The 11,502-nt window shown below is 45.3% G+C and overlaps 1 protein-coding gene across 7 annotated transcripts in view; it reads right to left on the bottom strand.

Moving 5' to 3' along the window:
- MATR3 (matrin 3) overlaps positions 1–11,502 on the bottom strand; it is a 79,078-nt gene that overhangs the window by 31,058 nt on the left and 36,518 nt on the right. For 2 of the 7 annotated variants that reach the window (XM_017536706.1, XM_017536711.1), the window contains exon 1: positions 9,163–9,315. The exons of 1 other annotated variant lie outside the window; for it this stretch is intronic. Coding sequence is in view for 1 of the 6 variants with exons in the window: in XM_017536713.2 (XP_017392202.1) it covers positions 8,940–8,987 (48 nt within the window). In the remaining 5 variants the exon portion in view is untranslated. Of the gene's footprint in view, positions 1–8,939; positions 9,316–11,502 lie in introns of those variants that run through there. 4 more of the 7 variants (XM_017536710.2, XM_017536709.2, XM_017536712.2 and 1 more) reach the window with 4 other exon arrangements.

The following is an 11,502-nucleotide window of genomic DNA, read 5'->3' as shown; positions in this document are numbered from 1 at the left end:
CACCCAGGCTGGAGTGCAATGGTGCGATCTCGGCTCACCGCAACCTCCGCCTCCTGGGTTCAGGCAATTCTCCTTCCTCAGCCTCCCAAGTAACTGGGACTACAGGCGTGCGCCACCATGCCCAGCTAATTTTTGTATTTGTAGTAGAGACGGGGTTTCACCATGTTGACCAGGATGGTCTCGATCTCTTGACCTCGTGATCCACCCGCCTCGGCCTCCCAAAGTGCTGGGATTACAAGCGTGAGCCACAGCGCCCGGCCTTAAGACCACTGTTCTTAATCCACCTAACAGATGTGAAGTCAACTGCTAGTCCACTTCTTGATCCTTAGGCTAATTCATGATACATACAAGTGTTGCAGAGTGGCACCAGCTGCTGAGATAGAAAACTTCCATGTTAACCAGTTTAAGAAATTCTGACTCAGACCTGGAATAATACTGTCTTCTTCCTAGGTTTAAAACTTTTTCCCAGTGACCTTCAACCAGGCAAGAAATAGTTATAGATTAAGACTACACAGAATTGATTAAGTAAACCCATACTACAAGACAGAAAGTTACTCCATTTACCTGATAAAGTTCAGTCTCTATTTGATCTACAACACAAACCTGGCTTTATTTTCTTCTCTGCTTAAGCAAAATCAGTGATTTATTTCAAGGCTCCATTCTGGGCTGGGTGTGGTGGCTCATGCTTGTAATCCCAGCCCTTTGGGAGGCCGAAGGGGGGGATCACTTGAGGTCAGGAGTTCGAGGCTAGCCTGGCCAATATGATGAAACCCCTTCTCTACTAAAAATACAAAAATTAACCAGGTGTGGTGGCACACGTCTGTAGTCCCAGCTACTCAGGAGGCTGAGGTAGGAGAATCACTTGAACCCAGGAGGTGGAGGCTGCAGTGAGCCGAGATCGCACCACTGCACTCCAGCCTGGGTGACAGACGGAGACTCTGTCTCTGGAGGAAAAAAGAAAGCTGCTCCATTCTGTATCCCTAAGACTTCCACAAACATTTCTACAACACCGTTATTTCATATACTGAAATTTGGGGGCCGAAAAGCCTTCGTGTGAATCCTGGTTCTATTACAAACAGCTGTGTGATCTTGAGGAAAAAAGTGGGGGGCGGGGGGAGGGGATAAACATAATACCTACTTCATTAGGCCATAAAGACTTAGTAAGTTAGGCCAGGCACAGTGGCTCACAGCTGTAATCCTAACACTCTGGGAAGCTGAGGTGGGACTTAAGGTCACGAGTTCGAGACCAGCCTGGCCAACATGGAGAGACCCTGTCTCTACTAAAAATACAAAAAACCAGCCAGGCATGGTGGCAGGCACCTGGAATCCCAGCTACTCGGGAGGCTGAGGCAGGAGAGAACTGCTTGAACCTGGGACGCGGCGGTTTCAGTGAGCTAAGATTGTGCCAAATTGCACTCTAGCCTGGGTGACAAGAGCAAAACTGTCTCCAAAAATGTAGACAAACAAAAAACACCAAAAATTAGCTAAGTGTGGTGGCACGTGCCTGTTATCCCATCTACTGGGGAGGCTGAGGCAGGAGAATCACTTGAACACCAGAGGTGGAGGTTGCAGTGAGCTAAGATTGTGCCACTGCATTCCAGCCTGGGTGACAGAGCAAGACTCTGTCTCAAAAAGAAGACTTAATAAATTAGTCTACATAAAACATCTAAAATAGTGTCTGGCATACCATAAACACCATAGTAATCATCTCATTTGGTATAATCTGATCCTCATAAAACTAAGAATGTAAAATTAAGTTTTCTTTATTTTTAGATGAGAAAAACTTTTAGAGGTAAAAAGGATGATCCAAGCACACATGAATAAAGAGTTTATAAACTTTTTATCTGCACTGTAGTCTCTTTCATGTGTTAATTTTAATGCCATGCTGGTTCGGGAATCAGCTTTAATAACCAGAATTAAAGACTGGTAGTAACTTTTTTTTTTTTTTTTTTTTTTTTTTTTTTTGTGTATTTTTTTTTTTTTTTTTTTTTTTTTTTTTTTTTTTTTTTTGAGACGGAGTTTCGCTCTTGTTACCCAGGCTGGAGTGCAATGGCGCGATCTCGGCTCACCGCAACCTCCGCCTCCCGGGTTCAGGCAATTCTCCTGCCCCAGCCTCCTGAGTTGCTGGGATTACAGGCACGCGCCACCATGCCCAGCTAATTTTTCGTATTTTTAGTAGAGAAGGGGTTTCACCATGTTGACCAGGATGGTCTCGATCTCTTGACCTCGTGATCCACCCGCCTCGGCCTCCCAAAGTGCTGGGATTACAGGCTTGAGCCACCGCGCCCGGCTCTGAGTTGCTTTTAAACACAGATTTATCCACAATTATACATAAGTGGGTTAAACCTACATTTTCAATGCAATATAGATACCACTATGTATGTACATGTACTTATCTATTCTGCAGATGATGAACATTTAGGTTGTTTTCAATGTCTTTCCATTACCAAGAACACTGCTAGTGTTTCTTGGTGTACCTTGGTGCAAAATTGCAAAATTTCCTCTTCCGTGGTGCTCTTCCAAAATACCATGGCCCAAAGACAGGCACAAGCACTACACTGATATGCTTTTCCAACCCTTTCAGTCACATAACTAAAAATCTCTCAACTCATAGGCTTGTTTTCTCTCTGTTCTATTATTTTTTCCTTTTTTTTTTTTGTTTTTCAAAGACAGGGTTTCACCATGTTGGTGAGGCTGGTGTTGAACTCCTGACCTAGTGATCCACCTGCCTTGGCCTCCCAAAGTGCTGGAATTACAGGCGTGAGCCACTGTGCCCAGCCTCTGTTCTAGTTTCAATTATCCACTAAACTTTTCTATTCACAAAGAATATTTGGAGTTCAAATGTTTGTATTTTTCTTTTTGACAGTGTTGCTCTGTCATCCAGGACAGAGTGCAGTGGGACGATCTTGGCTCACTACCTCTGCCTCCCAGGTTCAAGCAATTCTCCTGCCTCAGCCTCTCCAGCAGCTGGAACTACAAGAAGGCGCCACGCCTGGCTAAGTTTTGTATTTTTAGTAGATATGCGGTTTCACATGTTGCCCAGGTTGGTCTAGATCTGGCTCAAGTGATCTGCCTGCCTCAGCCTCCCAAAATGCTGGGATTACAGGCGTGAGACACCACACCCCACCAAATGTTTGTATTTCTTTGACATTATTTTTCTTTCCCCCAACTACTGCTTCGGTTGGGTGCTCAAATAATTGTCTTTTAATTTTCACGTATGGTATAGGTACCTCTCTGTGTATTACTCTACCAAAGGGGGATGCCTAATATGCTAATAATCCCCACAAAGGACGAAAAAACCATACGTATCATCCCAAAAGATCTGAAAGTTACACATCTTCATGAACTAAATGCAGATGATATAGCTCCTTATGATTAATTAAATGATTACTTTTCACACTTGCTGCATTTACTGCTGGCCCACTAAGACATTTACCACAGGCACTTTGTTGCTCTTTACTCTTCTTATCCATCAGCCTAGTTGAGAACCACTCTCTCCTGCCCCACAGGCACCCTCCTCTCTGTTTTCCTACTAACCTGTTTCTGCCTGAGAATAGGTACCAACAACCAAAGGTTAGTGGGTTTCTAGATTAAAGAGAATGCCAGATAAGATGTTTTTAAAGTTTGGGGGGGTGTACTTTAAATTTCAGAATAGCTTTAAAATTTTTTCAAACCTAAGCTTTCATTACTGCTTCACATAGTTATTTTGTTTTTCACTTCCAAATAGTCTGGAGCTTTATATAAAGAACATTAGGGCTTCATGTACAACTGGAAAATTACACCAAAGCTGCATCACATCAAAGGCACTCTGCACTGCATTCACACAGAAGTGCCACAGTAACAAATCAGATTGAGGTCAGGTCAGATAACAGCACTTTGTCCCATAACTTTTATTGTATTACAAGTTTACAAATAGGCTTATAATAGAAATGTGTTGAATAAGCTAAAACCTAAAAGTTGTACTTAATTTTTTTTTTTTTCCAAGACAGAGTCTCCCTCCATCACAAGGCTGGAGTGCAGTGGACGATCCTGGCTCACTGCAACTTCTGTTTTCCGGTTTCAAGCAATTCTCCTGCCTCAACCTCCCAAGGAGCTGGGACTACAGGCCTGCACTACCACGCCTGACTAATTTTTGTATTTTCAGTAGAGATGGAGTTTCCCCATGTTGGCCAGGCTGGTCTTAAACTCCTGACCTCATGATCCACCGGCCTCAGTCTCCCGAAGTGCTGGGATTACCAGAATGAGCCACCGTGCCTGGCCAACACGTAAACTTTTATAAAGAGCTTCAAAGCCCTTAATCCTAATGATTCAATGAGAAAGGTTTGCTACATAGCTAATAATTAGAAATTACAGCACTTTTCGGGGCAGCATTGTGCCTTACAATAACCAACCACATATACAGAAAATGGCAAAATTACACTCCCAGCCTATAACGCTTCCAATCCATCCCAACACTTAGCACTGTCTATCCCACAGGTTAAGTCAATCGTCCACTTTAATTATTTTTTGAGACAGAGTCCCGTTCTGCTGCCCAGGCTGGAATGCAGTGGCGCGATCTCAGCTAACTGCAACCTCTGTTTTCTAGGTTCAAGTGATTTTCCTACCTCAGCCTCCCAGGGAGCTGGGATTACAGGTGTCCGCCACTATGCCCAGCTAATTTTTGTATTTTTTAGTAAAAACAGGATACCGCCATGTCTGGCAAGCTGGTCTCGGAACTCCTGACCTCAGATGATCGCCTAGGCCTACTAAACTGCTGGGATTACTGGCGCCCAGCTGCAATCAACCACTTTTAGAACCTGCTGCCAGAAGTATGGGATAGCTGTACTACAATTCTAACTAAAGGAGGTATATAAAATCAAGTATCCCTAATTAAAAGATGTTCTAAGAATATCCGACCATTATTCAATTCTTTGGCTGCAGTTCATACTGTAAGCTAATTAGTACTATTTCCAAAAATAATTTTTATTTTATTTTTATTTTTGAGACCGAGTCCCGCTCTGTCGCCCAGGATGGAGTGCAGTGGCGCAATTTCGGCCACCTGCAAGCTCTGCCTCCCAAGTTTAAGTAATTCTCTGCCTCAGCCTCCCGAATAGCTGGAATTACAGGCGCGTGCCACTACGACCAGCTAATTTTTTTATTTTTAGTAGAGACGGGGTTTCACCATCTTGGCCACACTGGTTTTGAATTCCTGACCTCGTGATCCGCCCACTTCAGCCTCCCCAAAGTGCTGAGATTTACAGGCATGAGCCACCACACCCAGCCAATAATAATGATTTTAACATTTTTGCGGAAGAATAGTCTGATTCCTGTGTTTGCTTGTATCCAATAACCAGAATCTTACACAAGCACTACTTTGTGTCACTTCCGAGTATTTTCACTTCAGACTTGAAGCAGCTAGTTTATATCAATTTCCCTTAAAAAATACAGGAGATTCTAATAATTTTAAGCAGTTCTAGCATTTACAAAATGTTTTTCATTTTTTCCCCTCTTTACAAAAGTAGATGTAATTTATTGTAATAAATTTAGAAAAACACGAGGGAGGAAACACAAATTACTCATAATGCCAAAATCTGAGCAAACATTTTGGGATGTATGTCTATTTTCATGTTTTATATTGTCCTTTTGAAAACAATCCACTGGTGCAATAGCTCACGCCTGTAATCCCAGCACTTTGGGAGACCAAGGCAGGCGGATCGCCTGAGGTCGGAGGTTCAAGACCAGCCTGACCAACATGGAGAAACCTCATCTCTACTAAAAATACAAAATTGGCCAGGTGTGGTGGCACATGCCTGTAATCCCAGCTACTCGGGAGGCTGAGGCAAGAGAATCTCTTGAACCTGGGAAGCGGAGTTAGCAGTGAGCCGAGATCCTGCCATCGCACTCCCGCCTGGTCAAGGAGAGAAACATGATGTCAAAAAATAAATAAAATAAAAATAAAAAACAATCTAACCGGACAGGCGTGGTGGCTCACGCCTGTAATCCTATCACTTTGGGAGCCAGAGGCAGATGGATCATGAGGTCAGGGGTTAGAGATCAGCCTCGTCAACATGGTGAACCCACGTTTCCCATGTTTCTACTAAAAAATACAAAAACTAGCTGGGCATGGTCGCTCATGCCTGTAATCCCAGCTACTCAGGAGGCTGAGACAGGATAATCGCTTGAACCCAGGAGGTGGAGGCTGCAGCGAGCCAAGATCGCACCACTGCACTCCAGCCTGGGTGAAAGAGTGAGACTCCATCTCAAAAAACAAAAACCCACAAAATACAATCAAACGACATTAGCAGTTTACAATATTTTCCTTTACAGTTAAAACTATATACCATTACCATTTTCCCATCATTACTCTTCAACTAAAATACTGTGTGGTTTTGTTTGTTTGGTTGGTTTATTTTTGAGACAGTCTCGCTGTGGCCCAGGCTGGAGTGCAGTGGCGCGATCTCGGCTCACTGCAACCTCCGCCTCCCAGGTTCAAGCGATTCTCTTGCCTCAGCCTCCCAAGTAGCTGGGACTACAGGCATGTGCCAACGTACCTGGTTTATTTTCTATTCTTTCTTTCTTTATTTTTTAGTAGAGATGGGGTTTCACCGTGTTAGCCAGGATGGTGTGGATCTCCTGACCTCGTGATCCGCCCGCCTCTGCCTCTCAAAGTACTGGGATTACAGGAGTGAGCCACCACGCCCAGCCTAAAAATACTCTTTTTAGCGTATAAGATTTCCACTTCCACAACAGAATTAGCAGATTCCCAAAACTTGAATCTTTAGATTTTCAAAAACCATTAACTGTTATTAAATTTATCTGTCACACTATTCCCTTAGGATAAATTACTATAAGCAGTCTTTCCATTTTAAGCCCATTTGTTATACTACACTGTGAAAGAGTCTGAATCAAGGACCAAATCAAGATCTAAGGGCTCCGGGAGCTCAACACCAACCTAGGCCACATAGGGAGAACATGTCTCCACAGAAGATCAAAAAATTAGCTGGGTATGGTGGCACTTGCCTGTGATCTCAGCTACCCAGAAGGCTGAGGTGGGAGGATTACTCGCGTCTGGGAGGTAGAGGCTGCCGTGGGCCGTGAGCCAGTGATCTCGCCACTGCCCTCCAGTCTGGGCAACAGAGCGATCCTGTTTCAGAGAAAAAGATCCAAGGCCTCTCCAGACCACACTGGCAGCACTGCTACTATTGCAACTGGTCACAACCTATCTGGGCTTTAATCTTCTCTTCTATAAAATTAGGGATTTGAACTACGCGATGCTCCTAAAATATGACATCATCGTTGCACTCCTCAGTAAAAACCATTAACTGACTTGTAGTATTAGTGTTTAAAAACTCTAAAAGCATTAGTAAGAAAATTCGCATGCTTAAAGACTTAACAAATGCTCAGATCAAAGGTGGTTAAAACCTTCCAAATTAGTTCAAAATGTGATATAAAAGCTGTATATAACTTAAAAATACATAAAGATGATAAAAGTGAAACTTCCCTGGGTAAAGGACAAAGTAATGTTATAAGCATGTACTGTTATGTACAAAGGAAGAAATACAAATTTACAGCACTTCACAAACATCTGGCCAAATTATCTTTTTCAAATCTTACATAATCAACGAGAAGAATCTTCATGTAGTATTTTAATGGTGTTTAATTTCGAGTTTGCAAAAACATTTTAAGTGGAAAAGGCATCATCCAGAGCGTTTTTGCAACGAAAATCTGTCTCAAGCCCTTCTTGATTTCTAAAACAATGCTAATGTGAAAAACAATGTCGACAGGCTGCGTAGATGACTGAGCCATTAGTAAAGAAATGTTTTTAAAGGGAAACTTTGTTTTAAACATTTATTAAAATAGCCTAAAACATCATTTTTGTCCATACAGTCAGCTGTTCAGATTTCCTGAGGAGAAAAACGTATTTTACCGACTATTTGAAAATCTTAAACCAAGGTTTAAAACACAGAACGCAGTATCAATACAAAATCTCGTGACCACTACCTACGAAATCAACGACTCTTCACATTATTCCAGCGCGCCCGAAAGACTAGACATCTCAGAACCACCATAACCGTTCTGGAAATGTCTGACTTAAAAACTGTAACTGATCCAATAGGAATATTGCACAGAACAGGGCCACAGAGCAGGATAAACGCCTAGGGAATATCCATCTACAGTAAATGTAGAACATAGAACATGGCACAGGGCTCGAAATGCAAAGAACGATACGGCGACTACACCTTGGTATTCCAAAACCCTTTGTCTGGAAACCGGAAGGTCCCACACCACACGATCCTCTCCAGAGGAACCTGAACTAATAGTATTTTGATAAAGAGAAAAAGGATGTGAGGTGACTGACTGAACAAGCGCAAATCACCCGCCTCGCAGCGTATTGCAGGCGGCTTGATCCACGACGCGGTACGAAAAACAAGCGTTAACGTTTAATTTTTCGGCCATTTTTACGCGATGGGGGGCGGGGAGGAGTTGTTTCTGATGTCCACCTAACGACGCGCGCGCGCGTTTGGACCGGGAATCTTAGGGGGCGCTCTGAGGCGATGGGCGAGGAGCGGCGCGAAGGCCGTGACATCGGGAGAAGAAAGAAACCTGCTCAAACAGCAGGCTCTTCGGAGTCTGCGAAATCCTCCATTTTGAGGAACATTCTCAGAGAAAAAAAGGCGAACGTGTTATTTGGGACTGGCGCTACCCAAGGACTTCGCTATCTTAATCATCCTCCCCAAACGACAGGCCCCCAATGGACAGTCTGTCCCTCAGGCCTCGAGCGCTCCTCCCGCCCCCTCAGCGCCGCGGCCCGCGTGTAACGGGCTCGTCGTCCCGCCCCCGCCCACAACGAGCCTAGGACGCGCAGGAAGCTCGGCAGACCAGCGCACCTCTTCACCCCGACTCTCCCGCCACACCCCGGGCCCTCGGTCGGCCGCGTGTCTCCCTTCCGGACCGCTCACCTCCGCCGCCCGAGAAGGCTGGTTGCGCCGCCACTGCGCTCCTAACATGGCGGCCGCCGATCAGGCGGCTCACATACGCAGCGCGGAGGGAGGCAGAACGGGAGCGAGCAAGAAAGGCGCGCCGCCGGCTCCCCGCGGCCCCTGTCGCCGTCGTTGTCCCCTCCCGGCGGACACAGAGAGCCCCCAGCCACCCCACCCCGACTCTTACCCGTTTCACGCCTACCTTAGGGAAAGGGAGAGGGAAAAGGAGAGGTACCTCTCTCCCAGCGAGCGGGACGCGGAGGCTCCCACAATCCCCCGCAGCAACGGCACTGGATAGAGGTGGCGGCAGCGGCTGCAGCCCCAGAACAAACCAACTCTCGCGAGAGGGCTCGCCCCCACCCCCTCTGTCCGGTGCGGCGCGCACCAGGCCCTTCCCCCTACTCGGCGCGCGCAGCTCGCTCGCGCCCTCGCCTGCGGTAGTTGTTGTCTAACCGTGGAGACAGCCTCTCTGTCATCCGGCTGAGGCGGGAAATGGAGGAAGAGCTATGGCTTGCGAGTTCGAGTCCCATTCCCGAAAAGACTGTTTGTCAGCCTCCTGAGTACCATAATACAAAATTTAAATAGGGTACGTGTTAAAAGCGATTCCCGAGAGTCCCTGGCTCAGACTCGACTTCTGTCCTCTCTGGTTGTTCTGTTTGCCAAGGAATGGTGGGAAGCGCTAGCTATTGGGGCAACAAAGGGAAAACGATACCATTTTGGCTGGATTTTATTTACTTATTTTATTGTTTAAGACGGGGTCTCATTCTGTCGCCCAGATTGGAGTGCGGTGGCGTGATGACGGCTCATTGCAGCCTCAAACTTTTGTCCTCAAGGGATCCTCCCACATCAGCCTCCCCACTAGCTGAGACTACAGGCCTGCACGACCACACCCGGCTATTTTTTTTTTTTTTTTTTTTTTTTTTTTTTTTTTTTTTTTTTTTTTTTTTTTTTTTTTTTTTTTTTTTTTTTTCTTTGAGACGAAGTTTTACTCTTGTTGCCCAGGCTGGAATGCAGTGGTGTTATCTCGGCTCACAGCAAACTTGCCTCCCAGGTTGAAGCGATTTTCCTGCCTCAGCCTCACAAGTAGCTGGAATTAGAGGCATCGCCACCAGACCTGGCTAATTTTGTATTTTTAGTAGAGATGGGCTTTCTCCATGTTGATCAGGCTGGCCTGGAACTCCCGACCTCAGGTGATCTGCCCGCCTTGGCCTCCCAAAGTGCTGGGATTACAGGTGTGAGCCACTGCACCCGGCCCGGCTAAAATTTTTATTTTTACTTTTTCAGTAGAGACAGGGTCTCCTTATTTTGCCCAGGTTGGTCTAGAACTCCTTGGCTCAAGCAGTCTCCCGGCTTCTGCCTCTCAGCGTTGGGTTAATTTAAGGGCATGAGCGACCATACCCAGCCAGCTGGTTTTAAATATCAGGAATTCTGTGCAGGAGGGTCTTTGAGGCAAAAGACAGCTAGGCTTTTCCCTGGAAAAAGACCGCCTTCGCCTTTTGTTGAATTTGTCTGAATGCAGTACACCCTTGGGACTGAGATACTGGTTCAGTACCCAGGTTGGGGGGATTTGAGCTCCAGCCAGCCTTCAGATTAGGGAAATTTAAGCTTAAATCAATTGTTTGGAGACCCTAATCTGGCTGCAACTCTCCCCAACCATCCTTGCAGAACTGGAGAGTTGGGAATTTTCCAGCACAGTTAGTGATTATAATATGGAGTTCTTTCTATAGGGTGGGCAATGCAATAAGCAGCTTACACATAACCCTACAATAACCTCGAGAGGCGGCTACTATGGGATACCATTTGGTAGCTCACAAAACTCAGACATTCAAAGGTTATGTAATTTGAGGCACAGTGCCTCGCCCCTGTAATCCCAGCACTTATGGGAGGCCAAGGCGGGTGGATCACTTGAGCTCAAAAGTTCCAGACCAGCCTGGGCATCATGGCGAAACCCTGTCTCTACTAAAAATAATAATAATACAATATTAGCTGGGCAGGGTGGCACGTGCCTGTGGTCCCAGCTACTCACCTGGTATGGGACAGGGCTAAGGAGGATGAAGGGAATAAAGCATCCCCAGGCAAAGGGATCAGAATGCATGAAAACTCTAGGGTACACTTTGGGAAACTGAAGATTTATTTTAGTTTCTTGTTTGTTTATTTTTGGAGACAAACTGCTCTGTTGCTTGGGTTGGAATGCAATGGTGCGATCAGGGCTCACTGCAACCTCCAACTCCCAAGCTCAAGCAATCCTCCTGCCTCAGCTTCCCGTGCATAGACATTAAAAAAGGTTGGAGACCTAGGAAAGGGCCTTTTCCCTGGGGTTACAAATTCAAATGCAGAATCTAAGATAAACTGGGGAATACAAGTTTTATTTAATACTTTCCAATGCAAATTTGGTTTGGGACACATGAATTTTAAAGGAAAGAATGGTATATATGGGTCTTGAGCTTAGGGGAAGATTGTGGGTTAATGGCAAATTTACAAGTTAATGCTGTAAATGAAGTAACAGGAGTTGAAAAATAAACTTTTTTTTTTTTTTTTGAGA

Source organism: Cebus imitator, unplaced genomic scaffold, assembly GCF_001604975.1.
Source record: "Cebus imitator isolate Cc_AM_T3 unplaced genomic scaffold, Cebus_imitator-1.0 Scaffold101, whole genome shotgun sequence".
Taxonomy (NCBI): domain Eukaryota; kingdom Metazoa; phylum Chordata; class Mammalia; order Primates; family Cebidae; genus Cebus; species Cebus imitator.
The sequence above is the reverse complement of the archived record's forward strand: the minus strand, read 5'-3'. Positions and strand labels throughout refer to the sequence as shown.